Below are 19844 nucleotides of genomic sequence, written 5' to 3' on the forward strand. Positions count from 1 at the left end.
TTCCCTAAACCTAACAAAGTGCTTTTGTTTCCTATACCTAAACCTTTTTTTTTTTATAAACCTTTTGTTGCCTGAACCTAACCATGTGCTTTTGTCCTCTAAACCTAACCCAGTGCATAAATCTTCTTAATCCTTTGTTGCTTAAGCCTAACCAGGTGCTTTTGTTCAAGTGTTTTTGTTGCCTTTAACGTAACCACATGCTTTCTTTTCACAGCACCTTCAATAGAAGGTGTTTTACCACCGTTGTAAGTTTATTTTGAAAAAAGTTTGTATGCATCTAACGAGAAGAAACTACATTTCCTGTAAAAAGGGAAGCTTATTTTGAAAAGACACAATGCATCTAACAAGAGTAAATTGTCAGGGTGTACTGGAATGTCAACAACAGATGCAGGAGGAGCATCATAAGTAGGTGAGAAAGTCCACAGAAAAAGTTGACGAATTGAGATGAGAATGCATTGGAATAACCCATCAAGCTTTATGTATTAATTGTGATGAGTCTAGGATTAAATGTTTCTCTACAATTACAGTGTTTACTCTGCCTTAAAGCTGTATTATTTGATGTAGCATTTATATGGAGTCATGTTTCTGGCCACCCGATGAATTACAGTCCATTTTTCTTTTAGCTCTGTTTTGGTCTCTACCAACCCCTGAGAAAAATATCTGGTTCTCAAGCTACACAATGCTAAACTATGCTAACCAGCTAGTTACAAATGGTATTTAGTCTGTCTTTTGGTGATTATAAGGTAGTGCACTTTGGGTTTATCAGAGCTTTTTCTTATGATGGTAATAGGGCTGATGATAGTGAACTTTGCGGGTAGAAAACCATAACCTCAAGCCTCAAGAGGCAAAAAAGAAACTGTAGAGCTGCAAAGAACTGCAGAGGTTAAGTATGTCTCTCTGTGGGTTCATTACAACAAATGACCCCTTTCACAAGGCACACAATGATTTGATCCATTGTTATTATACAAATATGGATTAGTGCAGCTTTAAAAAGCTGATAACCCTGAATTTATTTCATTTGTCTGTTTTTATGATTAGTTTTAGTGTTTCTTGACTTACAGTAATACAACTCAGGAAAACAGTAAATAGCTGGAATGGTTTAAGCATGGAAACTGATTTTTTTATTTTTTATTTTTTTCACATTTGTATATATTAGTGGTAATATTTAAGGCCACAAAAATGACCATTACAGCTTGAAAGGACCAGTGTGTAGGATTTAGCAGAGTATATAGGCAGAAATAGAATATATATGTTTTCTTTAGTGTGCAATGACCTGAAAATAAGAATTGTTGTGTTCTCACCTTAGAATTAGCTGTTTATATGTACATAGGGAGTAAGTCTTTGTAATGTTTCTAGATGGAGCCATTTGTGTTTTCACGTCAGCCACTAGAGTAAAAAGTCCAACTGCAATAAGCACTGCTGTAGTTACACTGAATTGCTCATTTGAGAAATAGAGAAACTATTTAATGTTCTCTCGGCCATTCTCCTTTAAAGCCTAAAAGCCCTTACTTGGTGGTTATTTAAAAACACGGTCATTTAATACAAACTTCCATAATGCTGTGCTCAAAGCTAGCTGAAGGCCATGCAAAGAGCAGTACTGGAGATGCAATGGTAAAGGAATGGGGGGAAGGGGAAGTAAGGGCAGTATATTTTTTCATGGGAGGAAGAAATTTTTGATAAAACAATGATGGGGTCCTTGGGATTAAAAAACAAAACCAAAAAAACCCCACTAAAACACTAGAAATGATAGCAAAAAAACCCCAAAAACATAACAGCCCGAAATATTGTATTCATAACCAAATGAAATTAAAAATGAATTCCAAAATGCCAATGTCATCAAACAGGGCAGCAATAAGAGGTCAGAGGTGAAGGGGGAGGAGGAAATACCTGGCCCTCCACTCAACCTCCGATCCTTCACATAAGCGACTGAGAGAACGAGGCAAGGGAAACAGAGGGCAAGATTAACACAGCTCATGTGTCATGTGAAATACATGACATCACAACACACTCACACAAGTCTACAATAATACTGCTGAAATAACTTGCTAGAAGAAATTACTGTAAGGGCAAAAACACAAACATACTGTAGATTTAAACTCACACTCTCACTCACTAACAGTCCCTTTGTAAGGGTACTTACTGTAGCCCATTCCCTGCAGAAAATACTTGAAGGCTTCAGTCAGCTTCCCAGGCTGGAAAACAAAGACATCAGAGTTTTAATGTCATTGAATTTGAGAATAATATTGTCAAATACACGATATACTTATGGTCTATCTGAAGTTTTACATTTCAATTGATGCTGTGGCAGCATGTTGATTATGCTAGGCTGTTCGTCTGTGTGTTACCTGTGTAAGCTGGGGAAGCCCACCAGAGTCAGCCATCTACAACAAAAGAGAGAGCATCAATGAACCAAACTGCTGTCAGCTCACAACTAGAGCCAATGTACACCTTCTTCTTTTTCATTCTTTTTTCACTTTTTTGTTCTTCTTTTGTCATTATATCAAATTTGATGTAATTTCTATACTGTACAAGTTATCCTACACACTAGGGGCTCTAGTTTTGCAGACCGGGCGAGGCGGGGGCGCAGTGCATCTGCGCTTCGCCAACTGGGTGTGGCCAGGCGGATTTTGCAAGTTTGGCACATCGTGCGTGCTGGCGCAGCTACTCGTCTTTCCCACCTCCGTCCCGCCTACCTGCGCAAGTCAGAAAGAGGGAGGAGAGAAGGCGTGGAGTTGGTTTTACACAGCCCATTCACATCACACCAATCACATGAGCCCCTCTCCTCGTCCTTAAATGCGCCGCACGAAGGCGTAATGAGAGTTTACTCAATTCGCAATGGCAGAAGAGAGCAGCAGCGACAGACAGCCAAACTTCCCCCAGGAGAAAACTGATGTTTTGGTCCGGGAGGTCTACTTGCAGTGTCCGAATATACGGAACTGTGAGCAGACCTCCACGGGCTGATGATGCAAAGGTAGCCTGGGAGGAGGTCACCACAATCGTAAATCAATGTTGCGTTTCTCTCGTGCGCGCGCGCTCTCTCTTTCTCTCTCGCAGTCTCACTCTGTTTCTTTTCTTTTGACTTTTCTAAGATGACAGATGCTGAATATATACTCCCTATCTGATGCTGTGGCTGTTTGTGGTTGGCTGAGAGGGATGTGAACTAATTAGTTTGCAGCTGTGTTAATCAAATCAGGTTGGGTTTCCATTACGCGTGCCAAACGGTGCCAATCCCCTTTGATCTGACATCAGATGTGACGGGACAGTCGATATAGAGATACATTTATGTGCTGATTGCAGATAGTTGCATTGAATAGTGTTTTTTTGGGTATTTATTGCATTGTTAATGTGCCTGATATTCTGGAAACCTGCCTGTGAGGTTTTGGTGACGTGTGCGCACTGTCCGCTGGTCAGCCAAACTTCGGCTTACACTGGCTGTGCTCTGCCTGCGCTGACAGTAGACCTGGTTTCAGCTGGCGAGCTTTTAGCACACCTTCAGTGAATCCTTTTGGCATGAAACTGTCACTGCGCCAAGCTGGATCTGTCAACACCTCCCCCTGCTGCGCCGCCACACCCATCTCAGCGCACCTCAGTCTACCAAACTGAACGCGCCTCAGGTTGCGCTGCTCGAAACTAGCTCTGTGCGGGGTTCACCACCCTGTGCCACTCTGCGTCGCGCCAGGAAACTAGAGCCCTAGATCTTTAAGTAGATTCATTTATAAAAGTTTTAGCAATCTTTTACATATAGTATTTATATATATAGTATATATAGTATAGTAAAAAAAAATATATATAGTATAGTAAAAAAAAAAAAAAAACCAGGTTTTGCAGCAATGAATCAAGACTAATTTGCATGTAGCTACTTATTATGTAGGGCGTATAATAATGTTAGGAAAGCTGTTCTATCTCACACAGGTTCTGGCCTCTACTGGACTGTATGGGTAAAACAGTCCTCCAATCACGAGCAAGCATTAGCCCACTGAAAATTTGCATTAAGTTTGGGAAAGTGGAAGTAGAGGTTGACAGTTATACAGTTGGATGGCTTTTGTCCTCCACCCCATGAGGGGGACAGGGAGGCAAAATGGCATCAGCTCATTGCCGCCATCAGACACAATAAACAGTTGTTTGTGTGCTTTAGTGAGGATCCTACCCAAGAAATGCCTTGCGAGATGGCTTTTTAAAGGGATAGTGCAACCAAAAATGAAAATTCAGCCATTATCTACTCACCTATATGCCGAGGGAGGCTCAGGTGAAGTTTTAGAGTCCTCACATCCCTTGCAGAGATCCAAGGGGAGAGGGGGTAGCAACACAACTCCACCTAATGGAGCACAAGCGGTCACGTGTGCACGCTTGTGCAAGACTGTGAGACATGGGCACCGCGTTCATGTGTGTTCATGTGCTTTCGCTGGTCACGCACGCAAGCGCGCACATGTGAGCGCAGTGCACAGAGAAGCAGTTAGAGCTACAGGCTACAATGAGACTAAAAACAGAGGACGTTTGAATCTGGGGCACCGTAAGCCTCCATTAGGTGGAATTGTGTTGCTACCCCCTCTCCCCTTGAATCTCTGCAAGGGATGTGAGGACTCTAAAACTTCACCTGAGCCTCCTTCGGCATGTGGGTGAGTAGATAATGGCTGAATTTTCATTTTTGGGTGCACTATCCCTTTAAGTATCTCCAAGGCCTGCAGACAGGCAGGGAGGGACCCTCCCACTGTGGTCTTCGCACACTCTACATGGTAGCAGCCTTGTTGAACTGGGTGAGCACCAAAGACATATGTACGGCAGCATTGTGGTCTATGCCCTGCCTGTTCCTATGGTTTTATCTCTTGGACATGTTGAGTCTGTGCTCACTGGAATGACACAGGATTGGTGAAAAGATTTGGATGTATGTCAGCTGTGTTGCACCTCACTCCCCTCTGGGCATGAAACATGTAAATGTTTCCATGTTCCTTGCTGACCCAGGAAATGTGGTGCGCAGGGTGTGGGTTTTGATTGCTCAACACATTAGACATTTTGTCTATTTATAAAGTGGTTGTAGATGACATGAGGACAAACAGTTACCTTTAGGAACGTCGTGTTGGTTGGGTCCAGTTTGGAGTTGCACTCAACCTTGAGGACAAAAACAGCAAATTGAAGTGAATAAGCCCAAAAGCTGCAATAACAAAACAGTTCTTAACTTCATAGAGCATTAAAGATGGCCAGAATTTGAAGAGGAGCTGTGGATGTACTGCATGTAAACATGGAGACTTTATCAGTCCGTGTGTACATGAATGACCCAGATACTGCAGTGTGGTGCAGAGATGAGTCACTTCAGCAGGCTGAGAGCACAGCAGCAGTGTACATACACAGTAGTTAGATGTGCACAGATACACACACACACACACACACACACACACACACACACACACACACACACACACACACATGCATGACCACTCACACAGTGTCATACACACATGGAACATGTTTTTGCTCTCTGATGCTTCCTGCTGCGTTTAATCTTTAATCCTCCACACACTTTGCCAAATTCCATATTTTACTGCCCTGACATGTTAAATATGATCTCACAGTGGAAATGCATGTGCTTCTCTCTTTTTAATCATCAAATGTTTAATTTAAAGTCCTCATAATGAAGAATTGTAGAACTAATATTTACTATCAGATAATAATTTTAAATCACATGAAGATTTGCAAATTTACAATAAAATATTTGCAAATGAGTTGCAGAATTTGCAAATATAGACCTTAAATGTGTGCCTCTCTCAACATATTCTCTATTATTCACTGCTCACTGTGTACAAAGGAATGTGTCATATAAGTGGGAGCAAAATAGACAAAATATTAATATGACCTCCATCTGTCACATTTGATAAAACAACCTCTGTTCAGCTCTCACTTTCTCACGCTGCTTCCCTCCATCCCTCTGTCACTTTTCATCTTTCCATCTTTCTCTCTTTCTCTCTCTTTTATAACAACATCACTCCCCACCCTCCCCGCGTGTACCCCCATCCCATTCCTCCATCTTACAGAGGAGTGATTTGATTTCAGTTTGAACATGCAGCAGAGTAACTGGTGCAGAAGCATAAATATCTGGGCCACTTCAAACTAGAAAACCCCCGGAGACAGAGTGAAGCCATCTGGTCCCTGGAGAACAGACATGCACGCACGCACGCACGCACGCACGCACGCACGCACGCACACACACACACACACACATCTCTGCTGGCTGACCTGTTTCTGTTTTACTGAACAAACAGTCACTAACTGGATTTAAATGCCAAGTACAAAACACTGAGCAAGGCAACAACAGGGGGAGGAGCTGAGATAGACTAATGCTCCTCAGGAGCTGGAGAGGGTTATTTCAGTCAAGTTAAAGAAGTGAGCTAAGAGGGAAGATGGCTGATGAAAGAGAAATACAGTACATGATGAAAAAAGTTTTCAGAGTGGGTAGATAATGTCGTGCAGGAAAGAAAGATGGATGGACTCACCACTCCCTCCTCAGCTGGGGCGTTGTCTCCCACAACCAGCATAACAGGACACCTATAGGAACGTTTACAATGTTTAGACAAATGGCTAGAGGTGGCCTTATTCTGACTTAAATTAGAATGGTGTTACAGGCCTGATTATTTTGAGTATTGGTATGATTCTGCTTATTGTTATTTTGTTCATCCATTTCTTGTTTAGTTTATAGAATTCCACAAAACAGGAAAAAGGTGATGTCTTAATATTCAACAGTACAAACCTGCCAAATATTATATTTAGTCAGTGTTGAGGAGGTTACTTTTGAAATACTGTAATAGATTACAGATTACATATTACTAGTTACCCTTTTAAAAATGTTAGTGATTAAAGTATTTCAATTACTTGATCATGAGTGTTGGGGGTAACACATTACAGTAATATATCACGTTTTAACAGTAACAAAATACTCCACACTGATCCACACATCCAAACTTGCCCAATACTGCTTATCAAAATAATATAACTTATTTCATTTGAATACTTTTGGATTATTTTTTAAACAAATGTTTTAAACTTGACAATAAAGCTGAAAAATGTATCTAGGCTGTGCCAAAAGAAGGTATTTCTGCATGGTGAGAAGATGCAAAGCAACAGAATAAATTGGTTGTATAATGACACTGTGTCTACAGACTCACTTCAGGGTCTTGGCATTAAGCACTGTCCCACTGCGATTCATCTCCAGGTCCCTCCGACTGAAAGAGATATCATTAATGTTACTATAGGATAAAGTGCTCATGTGTTTTTGTGCGTGTGTGCTTGTGTGTATGTTGTATTGATAGATAAGTCCCTTTTACACCGTCTCTTCAAGGCAGGAATTTCACATCGTTTTTCCGCCTCACCGTTCTGTATAGGTCAGGGGTTCTCAAAGTTTTGATGACTGAGCCGTCATATGTTTGGGGTCCACATTGACCTTTTATGACATAGGCTACTGTTATATTTTTTGACATCTTTATGACATGAAATACTATAACTTTTTTATGAAATATTATGCCATTTTTAATTACACACTATACTTTGACTTATTTTATGACATTTTTAAAGCACACTTACACTTCACAAGCTATCACAAGCAACCCTGATAAAGCCTACATAACACTCATACTACATTCTAGTTTTCCACCTTTTAATACATTTACAAGTAATGAAATAGACAGTACAGTGTTTGACATTAGCCCCCTTTGACATTAGCCCCCTAAGCATCAGAGGTAGTAACAATGCCAAAATGATATCTTTTTTAAAGGGACAGCCAGTAAGACCGGATCACGGACAGCACAGATGTGTCGTTTCGATGACAGTTATGCATGCGACCTGTTGCAGGAGATTGAAATAATCATGGGTAGGTAGGAAACTGTACCTCTCTACCCCACCTGTTGTACATGTTCCAGAAAAGCTGCAGGTTGAACTGGTTGATGGTGTTGTTGATCTGTTGCCGGTAGCTCTGCACCAGCTCTGTGTTGGACATCAGCTCCTCCTGCAGACAAACACACAAACTGGCTCAAAATCTGCCTGTAACACATCTTTGGACTTCCTCAATATAGTCTTTGATTGGAATAGTAGGAATGCCATTTTTCCTTGCCTTGTTTATCATAATTTTGAGAAGTACAAGAGAATGAGGAAAACTGGAATAGTTATCAAACCAACAATTGCTGTCCAATTTAATTCCCGAAACCCTAAGTTTACCTGGCTGAAAAGATGTGGCAGCACAGTATCTGGCAGAGCGCTGGTCAGACCTGACAGCTGGGTGAAAGACAGGGGGGAGAATGTTATTGTAAGAAGTGATAAAAAGCAGCATTTGTAAGTGTTTGTGTGCCCACTTGAAACATTAGTATACAGTAGTAGACAGGTACCTTAGAGGCAGCCCAGTCAATCCAGCCTTTGCCGTTGGGGTCGATGTTGAGCAGAACCAAACCCTCTACCAGGTCAGGGAAGATGAGCTGAGAGCAGAGGACATAAAACACATGCAAGACCAGCCTTGTATTCAGTGTTAGCATGCTTTAACAAAAAGCACTGCTCGAAAATATATACCCTGAATATCTGAATATTAAAGGGATAGATCATTTTTTTGAAGTGGGGTATGGGGTAATTATCCATAGACAGTATATTTCATACAGTAAATGTCAGTCAGCACGCCCCCAGTTTGGAGAAGCAGACTGGAGTCTGACATGGAAGCTGAGCAATGTACTGCTGTGGAGGGGCCAGCAACAAAACATATTTTAGCCACCTAAAGAAGATCCCACCTAAAAAAAAAAATCAGCATCAGTTTAAATGTTTGGTACATTAAGAATATTTTCACTGTTTTACCTGAATGTCAGATGGTGATTTCCAATCGGAACATGAAGCTGTTACATCGCTCTCTTCAGTGCCAGATTTCATTGAGAAAAACAGTGATTTAACATTGCTGAACACAGGAGCTGCTGGTCTACCACTGCCTCTAATAGTTATTCTGTATGTGTGACTATGACTTTTACATTTAAAAGGATTAGTTCAGATTTAACAAAGTCACACAATAACACAAACTAGCTAACTGATTAAAGCTGCAGTCAACCAGCAGCTCCTGTGTCCAGTGTGTTAAAAATTACTGTTTTTCTCAATAGAGTCTGGTGGCTTTGACAAAAGCATAGATAGGAAACTGAAGCTGTTAATGGCGTCCCTGTCAGAAGAAGCTGTCTGATGGAGATATAAAGCGGTGAAAGTACTCTGAATATAGCATACACTTAAACAGATATTGATTCTTTTGGGAGGGACTTTTTTTTGGTTGTTCAAAGAATGTTTTGTTGCTGACCCTGACAGCAGTACATTGCTTAGCTTCCCTTCCCTGGACTCCAGCCTGCTTCTCCAAACTGGCGGCATGCCGACTGACATCTCCTGCATGCAGTACAGCAACAATGGGTAAGTTACCCATACAACCCCACTTCAAAAAATCCAAACTATCCCTTTAAACCCAGTACTCATTCTGAAAAGAGCAGTACAGCAGGTAGGAGAAAAAGGAAGTGACTTACAGCAAACTTGGCCAGAATGTAAGCTCCAGCTCCAACTCCGATCCCAACAATGCTTTTGAATCTAAAACAGACCCATTAGAGATATTTTAAATAAGTAATAATACACTGTTGTAAATAGTTATATGTGTAGAGTGTACTTGGATACAAGATTTCTGACTGTGTTGTCTGGTGCGCCTACACAATGTTACAAAATTGCATTGTTGACAGCACAAGTTAGAACTCATGCTCATGCAGAGCCAAGTATCTCAGCTGTGGCTGATGGTGCATGTCCAGACTAAGGGCTCATTTATGCTTAATGTTAGATATGGAGGCGGATGGAGCCTTCTGTCAGTACTCTGTGTTCATTTCACTGTATTTGTGCACATTTTCTGAAAGCTTACAGATACCACCAGAGATCATTAAGGCAGTGTAGTTCAAGCAAGGTATGACTGTAGGAGACAACAAAAAAAATTTAAATAATGGCGTACAGTTTGAATCAATAATATAGTGAAAATAATTGTTCGTCCACATGTTGGGATGCGTATAATGGCCGAACAGACCACTGCTCTCCATAAACGTACAATATGGCAACCTCCTGCACCGTCACCTCATATTATTTAGGCTTTAGACTACACCCTCTAGTGCCATCTATTGGCTGTCTCTATGCTGTCATAAAGGACGCATGGAAGTATGAGGGCAGTGACATTTACAAGGTTTGAAACAGATGTGACTATTTTCATATGTAAAGAGAGCATAAATGGCTTTAAAATTACATCTTGTTGGCAAGAAACGTCTCCACATAATATTTGGCTGAAAGAGATGTGACTCAAGTCATTTGGTCTTAGTCTCAAGTAAGTCCCAAATCAATTGTTCTTCGGAAAGTCAAGTCACAGGCTTTGTCAAGTAGAGTCCTTAGTTAAGACAGGTCCAGTCCTAAGTCAAGTCAGATGTGATACTCTTGAATCTGAAAGTAAAAACTCTCAGCACAGGTATCATGATGATGATATAGTGTGATCCATAGATTACCAGGTGGGGTTGTGAGGAGCTTGGCTGACAATGTAGCCATCCAATCATGACAATGCCACACTCCATTCTCATTTCAAAGTCATCAAATCCCACTGCTATGTCAGTGATGCTCAAAAACCACCTTTTGCTGCCGGTCAGCTGGACGGTCCCCGTCACAGTGGTATGATATGCCACTGGATGGCATCGATTTGAAACGCTGCCAATAAGGATGTAATATAAGGAGCTTGAACTCCCTACAGGACGCGTGGGTGGAGTGGGGAACAGGCAGGGCCACCCCTCCCTTAACGCAGAACACGCGCTGTGTGTAGGGCCTCATCTTCCATGGGGGGCCACATTTTGCGCGAGGGGATGCATTTGCGCATATGCGCAATGGATGCGCACATGCGTAAAATCAAGGAAGGAGAGAAGAGACCTGACCGCCCGTGCGTCGCTGCAAGGATTGACAGTACTCCACATCTGAACAATAAGAGGGGTGCACTGGCAGGCACTTGCAGAGCTGCAGCAGGTGAAGAGTTGTCGACATGTCGTCCAAAAGAGCCTCAGGAGTATGTGCGGCGACGGGAGGGTGGGCTCCACGGAGGGGGAGACCCGAGCCTCGGGGGTATGTGCGGGGGGGAGGTCGGATGCTCCCAGAGAGGGGAGAGGGAGAAATATAGCTAAATAAGATGAAAATAGAAAAGAATGTCTCTGTATTTTATTTATGTTTTCAGTGTTTAATTAAGGTGGGTGAGGCGGAGGGCTGAGGGAGATTGGAAGCCTCCAGAGAGGGGAGAGGGAGAAATATAACAAAATAAGATTAAATAGGAAAAACCTGTCTCCCTCTTTTATTTTATTTTCAGTGTTTAATCAAGGGTGGGGGATTGAGGTGGTGGAAGTTACTTTCTTTTGATTAGTAATTGATGGCTATTTGTGACTCAGATTTGTTTATTTATTTATTTCAGTTTGAAGTTATTTTTATTTAATATTTATTTCTTTATTTATTTTAATTTTTTATTTTATTTGACTCATACAGCCAAACTACTGTATCTACAGTACATTTGTTATTGCCAATAAAGGTTGTCAAGTTAAATGGCAAGTTGTTGTACGGTCATTTTGTATCTATGATACATTTGGGATGGGGGCCTCCAAATAAAATTTCACTTCGGGCCCCATTTTGGTCAGGGGCAGCCCTGGGAACAGGTCCGAAAAACCCCAGACTTTCACCAAGGAGGCCCCTGTTCACTTCCCATATGAATGTAGAGCCAAACAATGTTTCAGTTTTTCAGTGAAAGTCCACTGACAAAGCAGCGTAAAGCCCTGTGAGGCAAATTGTGATTTGTGATATTGGGCTTTATAAATAAAATTGATTGATTGATTGATTGATTGATTGATATGTAATGACTTGGGATGAGAACATGCTGGTTACACATACACACAAATGCCTCAGAAAATAAGGTGAACCTGGCTAATTTACACAAGTGTTGACTGGTTTTGTTTTATTTCTAATTAATTTGTTTGTCAGCAATTCCTTATTAACTGAACTGGAAGTGCATACTTACAATCATTTTCAATGTATTAAAATGATTAAAAGCATTGTTGTTAAAGGGAAAAACTGAACAGAAATAATGATACTTTTGTATATAACACAAAGGGGACAGGCGTAATGGATAGTTTTTGCTCATCCTTGCCAGCTTGTACAGTATAAGGAAAACAAGACACCCATGCAGATGGCTCTTATAAAACACTGGCTGTGTTGGCTCTGTGAATAAATATGGAATATGTGTCATTTGAAAGCACCAACCCAAAGTGCTGCACCACAGTGGGCAGCATCCCGGCCAACTGGTCCATAGTAGGGTACTGATACCTGTGGAGAGAAAGGACACAACTTCTGGTCATCACTGCTTCACATGCTGTGTGTCATCAATGCATTCAAATCATCTGTGTTTACTTAGAATTGTAATGCATTCAAATTACTCATGGATTCTTCAAACTATTACAGTATTATCTATTCATTCATACACCAATCCTGTGTGTGTGTGTGTGTGTGTGTGTGTGTGTGTGTGTGTGTGTGTGCATTCTGTACCCCTGTGGCAACTGTGGCGCTCCAATCTGCTGTCCCGGGGCATCAACGTGGCAAACCACAAAGTGCTTGGTGATCTCCTGCATATCTTCGTTATTGAAGAAAGTGTTGAAGCACAGCTTGTCTGTGGGAGAGCAAGGGGAGAAGGGAAATAAGCAGAGGTAGCATTGGGTGAGAGAATAGGGAGATAGGATGGGAGACATATGAGGGAGTAAGAAGGGCAGGGCAGGGAGGAGAAAAGGATGGAGGCATGAGAGCAGAAGAATGTGATCACATTACATATGCACTACACTGTAGACCTTGAAGGTGACCATCTGTACAACTGATACTGTGCCAGAAGGAGAAGGCAAAGACTCCTTGTGACAAATCTAATCAGCCCATTCTCGTTCCCAACTTGTCAGATAGTGCTGTTTTGTCAGTGATCTGGGCTTTAGATAATGACATATAAAAGCACCTCTTGCAGCGGTATAATTATTGGATATAGCACTTGAGGTGGGGCCCTGTTCATTTATATGAAAGTTGCTCATGGTGTTGCATGAAGCCAAAAATATTGCTATTTCCGCAGTATTAAATTACCCAGATATTCCGCATTGTGGGGCTCATAGAGCAAGTGCACTAGAGACTCATGGCGGTCGAGCATGGCCGAACGCGGCCGAACACAGCCAAGTGGTTCACTTCTGGTTTAGCACTGCGCTAACCTGAATGGGAATAAAATGATTTAATCATGCAGTTCTTCTAGACTTTCCAAATATTATCAGACTGAATGGATCAAATCATGATCCAGCATGCAATCATGCGTTACATAGTAACACGTTACAGTAACGTAACTACTTTTATTGGGTAAAAAGTAGTGTAACGCGTTACTACTGAAAATATGGTAAAGGAACGTAGTTACTTTGTCAGTTGGGCACAACGTTACTTTTCCCGGGGACAGATTTGATGGTGACACTGCCTGTCTGCCTCAGCTGCGCACTAGGCAGGAACTGTGACAGTTGCCATGTCAACAGTACAGACAGGAGCGCCAAAATCAAGAATCGTATGAGGAATATGGAAGATAAACACGCCTCTTCGGATTATTTTAACAGTTTGTCAACCGAAGACAGGTTAGCTTATTGTAATAAGCTAACAATTAGCAACGGAGTGAGGTTTCCGACCCAACGAAATGGCCTAAGCTACAGTGGCCGGACATTTTTTTATATCTTGTGGAGAAACCCAGCGTTTATACGCATGAAAAACTCTTGATGTGTATAATTTTGTACTTTGCGGTCATGTCCAAGATATTGAATACCGGGATTTATCTGATGGTTTTTGTGCTCTACGGACCGAAGTACTGCCGAGCCAGCGACAAGGACACAAAACAGTAACGTTAACTAATGCATAAGACCTGGGCGATTCTGAACAAGTCGACCAACTATATACTGACAGCGAACTGCACTTGTATGGCTGGGTAAGTGTTGTTTAATGTAATGTTAACCTCGCTAGTCAGACCTCAGACATTGGCAACATACGACCCCGGAACCTCAAAGGAAATCAAACGACCCCCAAAACATCAATAAAATGCAGCATTGTGTTAACAGAAACAGAACAATCATAACCTGCCTACCTTCCTGGCGCTGTGTGAACAGCAGCCTGTTGCAGCAGCTCCTATTTTGTGTATTTTAAATTGCTGCTGTGACATTGAAATTTGCCCCTGAGGGGTTAATAAAGTACCTACCATACCATACCAGAAGAGAAAATGAATTAATTTATTCGTGCAGGTCTGTAGCTTACTGCGAAGTATGAGTCTATTACACAAACACAGTCTCACAGTTACACACGTAACAGAACAGAAAATGATTTATTCATGAATATGACGCTATTTGTTCAAAGATAGTGTCTGTGAATATTAATATTTTCCTCATTCAGTGATGCAGCAGGTCTGGCAAATAGGCTATTAGTAGTAGTAATCTGTCATGTAACAAATTCATGTAGCCTAGTTAACACAAATTAACTCTCACTCTTTAATCTTTATTTTATCACCAAAGTGGTAAATACCAGTGGGAAACTCGGATTTTTTCACATTTAGGACATGAGATGGGGTTCTACCCAAAGTCAAGCACCATAAAAGTAACGTAAAAGTAACGAGTAACGTAAAAAGTTACTTTTCACAAAGGGTAACTAAGTAAAGTAAGGGATTACTTTTTTAAGAAGTAACAAGTAACAAGCAAACACTACTTTTTAAAAGTAACTTCCCCAGCACTGCCCAGGAGTCTGCTGTTCCAAAACATTCTCATTCCAACCTTGTCATATATCGACGTATGATCATGGACTTTCCACATCGACATATGATGTGCAAGGTACCCTAGCTGCATTGGTTGTTGACGTTCTGGGACGCAATGTCAACTTCAGCCTGTTACATGCATTGTCTGTTTTCAAAATACACTTCCATTTTCACAGGAAATGTACAGTTTGCATACTCTACTCTAAAAATAAATGTACTATGCCGGCACAACATTGTGAATTTAAGTTTTTTACCTTTAAAAACAAACATACATGGTTACATTTAGCCAACACACACACAAGGTTGGGTTTAGGCAACAAAAGTACGTGGCTGGTTTTAGGACAAAAGAACAGGGTTTGGCATACAATCTTAGGGGAAGTGAACACCAGCCTCTCGGGTGAAAGTTGGTGGTTGTTGGACCCGTCCACCACCACTCCCTACTCAGACTTTTGCCAGTTTTGTTTTTGTCCCGGCCATTGGTATCTGACACCAGAAGTCATTGACCAAGTGCCAGTTATCAACAACTTCGGAATGAGACCGGGTTGGCTGTTTGTTTGCCATGTGAAACCAAAAGACAGTTGAGTTGTTTTAACAAAGTAATAAGCTATGTGTAGCATGCTGGGGTACTGATGTATATCATGTGAGGTTAAATTACGTTAGTATCAACCGTGCTTATTTTCTATACATAACCAGGTGCTTTTCTTTACTATGTAATGAGCAGAAACTATACATTTCCTGTGAAAATAGAGGTATTTTATAAAACTGTAATCACATGGCCAATGCGCTGACAGGAGTTAAACAAGGACGCAGTTCCGAGCAGTCTTGTAAGGAGGCAGGATGGGGTGGTGGATGGATCACAAAAAAACGGACATTGGCCCTGGACTTTCCCCTGGCGTCAGGTGTTCGGATCTGTATGAACTTTGAGTGAACTTTGAGTTATTTTAAGATACATCCTCATCATGTTTCTTTTCCTAAACCTAACCTCAGTAACTTTTATTGCCTAAACCTAACTTCTGTAACTTAACGTTAATTACGTAACTGTAGGTAGAGGATGTAACATCATTTGTGGGGCACAAATTTGTAGGATATCATATGAACCGTTGCCATCTCTGTGTACAAACATGCTGTCTCCTGTTTAAAGAGTGATCAAACATATTTCAGATATGTTTTATAGAGTTGTCATCTACATGTAATAAGTAATAATAAGTAATTATTATTTCACTTCTGTTTGTTCAGTACAGGAGGATGTTTTGGTCATTTTGCCTGGCTTGGCACGAAGACTTTGAGCACAGGGAACTGCTACCCTAGCTCTGTCAAGAGTAAAAGACATGTACATTGCACCTTCAAAGCTTTCTAATTTAAATGCTGTAGCTTGTGTCAATCCAACCCTAACCCTTGTGAGCTAGTAAGCAATAATACACTGAAAGAAATGCCGACAGAATCATAGACTGTATGAATAAACTGTATATATAATGGATGTAGCTACCATGATGTCACCCAATGGTTTGTGGAGTGCTGTTTTGAAGCCTCCAGTTTGGTATTTAAGTGACCATATTTGGACAATAGGGTGGAGCTGTGGAGGAGCAAGAGTTGGATATGAATCATAGACTGTATTGATGTCTCGCAGAAAGCCTGTCACTCAAGAGTCCCCACCCTTAAATATGTGTAACTTTTGGCCTTCTATATAACTCCCCTCTAAACAGGGGAGTTATATAAAAATTCACTCCCCGTACGGTTGTCATGAATGTAGAAATTATCTGACCTGACCTTAAGTGTTTATCTGTACCAGGCTGTAAAAATGTTTATTTCTGCTGTAAAATTGGGTATTTTAACATGAGGGTCTATGGGGATTAGTCTCGCTCACCAGACCTTTCTCAAGAAAAGAAAGGTCTGGTTGGGCCGACTCTCACTTTAAGATTGGAGAAAAAAACGCCCCAGCTGCTTGTATTTCTTTCAACCAATCACAATCGTTCTGGGCGGTGCCCAGGCACACCTGTGCAATATTCATGCTGTCTAATCAGCATCTTGATAAGCCACACCTGTGAGGTGGGATGGATTATCTCGGCAAAGGAGAAGTGCTCACTAACACAGATTTAGACAGATTTGTGAACAATATTTGTGAGAAATGATCTTTTGTGTGTATAGAAAATATTTTAGATTTGGGAGCAAAAACAAAAGTGTTGCGTTTATATTTTTGTTCAGTGTATTATGGTTGTTAGCGTTAACATGATAGTTGCAATGACATTAAGGTCCGCATATATCACTTTTTTATGGCATTTTTTTTTAATCGCAGTAATCACATGCTGTTATCTTGCTGCTAGTTTGAGCTACCACCTATCGCCACAGACCTGTGGATGACACAAAATCCAAGGAGTTTACTACAGCGCTTGCTAAATGGCTGGCAACTGACTGCAGACCTGCATTTTAAGTCCAGTGTGTGATTTATCCTGGATTTATATAGGTAGAGGAAAACTCTGCTAGCTGCTAAGCTAATTGATACAATATAAAATGCCAAAGGCTTGTGCTAATAAAATTAGCATGTTGGATTTTTGGGGGAAATGTGTCCAGTAAATGACAAGTGGTTTGTCTGTGAATCCTGCGAGTTATAATGAAGCCAGTTTATGTACTTGTGTTTGAAATGTTCTCTATTAAGCCGTGTTTAATGTGTGTTTTAGGTGTGTTTTGAATAGTGCTGCATGATTTATCTAATTGCAATTGCTATCACAATGTCTGGCTGTGTGATTACATAACTGCACAAAAGGCTGCGATTTGCAATTTAATGTAAATAAATGTTAATGTGTGTGTCTGTGAACATGACTACCTCTGCTGTAGTGTGTGGAGTTTGTTGACATCACGCCCACAAGCTATCCTGGTGTGTGCAGCACATATGGTCACCTGACCACCCGGCGTGCAGCAATGACCAACATAGACTCTGAAGAAGAGCATGAGCATGACCATGAACAGGCTGAGTTGGTGGCGATAAAAATGCATATATTATATGGTGATACTTTGGATTAAGGTACAGCGACGTTGAACAGAAAGACGTGCTGTGTGAAAGTTTAAAAGTTAAAGTCGCCATGTCCCGCAGCAACACAACCAATCTATTTCAGGTCTTGAGAAAAGTAGGAAGAATGAAGCATGAAGAAAGAATGCACGCGAGAGAAAGTCAAGCCAAGTAACGTTAAAGACAAAGAGACAACTGAAAGCCACCAGGGCCTCAAAAAACAACAAAGCACAATTACGCAAACATTTGTAAGTGTCACGCTATACAACAAGACCTCAAAGAGACACGGGGAAATCATGTACTCCATAAAAAACTATGTAATAACAAATGAAAAACTGAACAATTTTGCTCGGGCTCGGCCCACCTGACATGCTGCTGTGTTGTGTTACGGCCTATTCACTTGCTGAATTTGTCATTTACGTGACAACGCCTGAACGCAACACAGGCAACTGAGTGTGTGTACAGTGCCGTGCTGCGCTGCTGTGTGAGCAGCATGTTTGACTGTGCATAACAGCAGTCTGTTGATGGTTATTTACACTGTCCATAACAATAACTATGTCAGGTCAGGTCAGTGCCCCCCTAATATAATGTAGGGGAAACACTGAATCAAGCAAGAAGACCCATGATACCATTTATTTATTATATTGTAATCACAATCGCAAATCGCGATGTTGTCCACCATAATCTCAATCGCACATTTTAATCAAATCGTGCAGCACTAGTTTTGAATCAGTCAGACTTTACAACACTTCACAGAAACCCCATTACTGACTAGTGTTTTGGAGGTGTAACTGTAGAGCGACACAAACACACAAGTCTATCATGTATTAGGGGATGACCTCAGGTTGGCATCTTGTGACCAGTCATATGTCTTACTGTCATGGTTTCAGACCACGTTGTAGCAGTGTAGCACTGATTTGAAAGAAATACATCTAAAAGTCAAGATCATAAAGTAAATTTCTTTGCATTAATTTGATTGCCAATCAAGACATTCTGGTAAGAATTGCTTCACCTTGTTAATATGGACCTAATGGAGTTTTAAAGCTGCGATTAGAAATGTGATTAATCATAATTAGCTACTGAAATTCGGCGATTAATCACAATTTCAAAAAAAAAAAAAAAAAAAAAAAAAAACATTTGACAGCCCTTGTGCATGTGTTTCCTCATTGTCATTAATCTCATTCTTAAATGAAGGGGTGCTACAAGAGACTTTATTTACACCTGCAACATTATCTCTTTTGTTGCCTTTCTTAAAAAACAGATTTATTTTGAGAGCAACCCACTGAGGATTTTTCTCAACATTTAGAGCTCTATTTCCTGAAGTTGAATAAAAAAAATCGTAACATTGCATTCTGAAATAGCTACATGTATAATGGATGTCAGCTCTGTATTTGCCCTCCTCCTACTGCCTCTGCAGTTGGCCTACTTTCAGCCCATGCATGTCAGACTCGGTGAAACCACACAGCAACATTGTTTACTCCTCGGGCTCTGACTGAGCTCTGTTAGTTAAACGGCCTGATTTGCATGACAACTCAACGCATTCTCATTTCCAACTCATTATACTGACACTTGGTCAGTGGCCCTAAACATGTAACCATGATGCTTTGGGTAACCTCCTGTTTCAGTTTTGAATGTTCAAGGATGGCGTTTCAATTTATGCTCGTTACTTGCGTTGTCTTCTCGAATAATGTACAGAAAAAAAACTGCTGTCTCCTGGGTGAAAGTCCGCTGTTTGTTTGCAGGCTGTTTGAATGAGTGTGAACTTGAAGTCCTTTTAAGATACATCCTCACCATGTTTCTTGTCCTAAACCTAGCCACGATAACTTGTCTAACACTAACCTTCGTAATTTTACATTATTTACATCAGGCTGTGCTCACAATTTTTTTTTATGTTCTCCTACGAAAAGCAATGTACCCAAATTTTTAAATATTCCATGTATTTTCAAAAAAGGCTGTGATCACGTAACCAATGCGTTGATGAGAGCAAACAAGGAAGCA

General features: G+C 40.9%; 1 protein-coding gene across 10 annotated transcripts in view; it reads right to left on the reverse strand.

Moving 5' to 3' along the window:
- Positions 1-19844, reverse strand: part of ndrg4 (NDRG family member 4) — a 151170-nt gene that overhangs the window by 9478 nt on the left and 121848 nt on the right. For 8 of the 10 annotated variants that reach the window (XM_049574473.1, XM_049574472.1, XM_049574477.1 and 5 more), the window contains 12 exons: positions 12586-12706; positions 12304-12366; positions 9519-9579; positions 8367-8453; positions 8200-8256; positions 7887-7990; positions 7155-7211; positions 6486-6537; positions 5059-5106; positions 2346-2381; positions 2141-2192; positions 1888-1926 (listed from right to left, as the gene is read on the reverse strand). In XM_049574473.1, coding sequence (XP_049430430.1) covers positions 1888-1926; positions 2141-2192; positions 2346-2381; positions 5059-5106; positions 6486-6537; positions 7155-7211; positions 7887-7990; positions 8200-8256; positions 8367-8453; positions 9519-9579; positions 12304-12366; positions 12586-12706 — 777 coding nt within the window. The remainder of the gene's footprint in view (positions 1-1887; positions 1927-2140; positions 2193-2345; positions 2382-5058; positions 5107-6485; positions 6538-7154; positions 7212-7886; positions 7991-8199; positions 8257-8366; positions 8454-9518; positions 9580-12303; positions 12367-12585; positions 12707-19844) is intronic. The other 2 variants (XM_049574474.1, XM_049574482.1) reach the window with 1 other exon arrangement.

The sequence above is a fragment of the Epinephelus fuscoguttatus genome, linkage group LG4, assembly GCF_011397635.1.
Source record: "Epinephelus fuscoguttatus linkage group LG4, E.fuscoguttatus.final_Chr_v1".
Classification (NCBI taxonomy): domain Eukaryota; kingdom Metazoa; phylum Chordata; class Actinopteri; order Perciformes; family Serranidae; genus Epinephelus; species Epinephelus fuscoguttatus.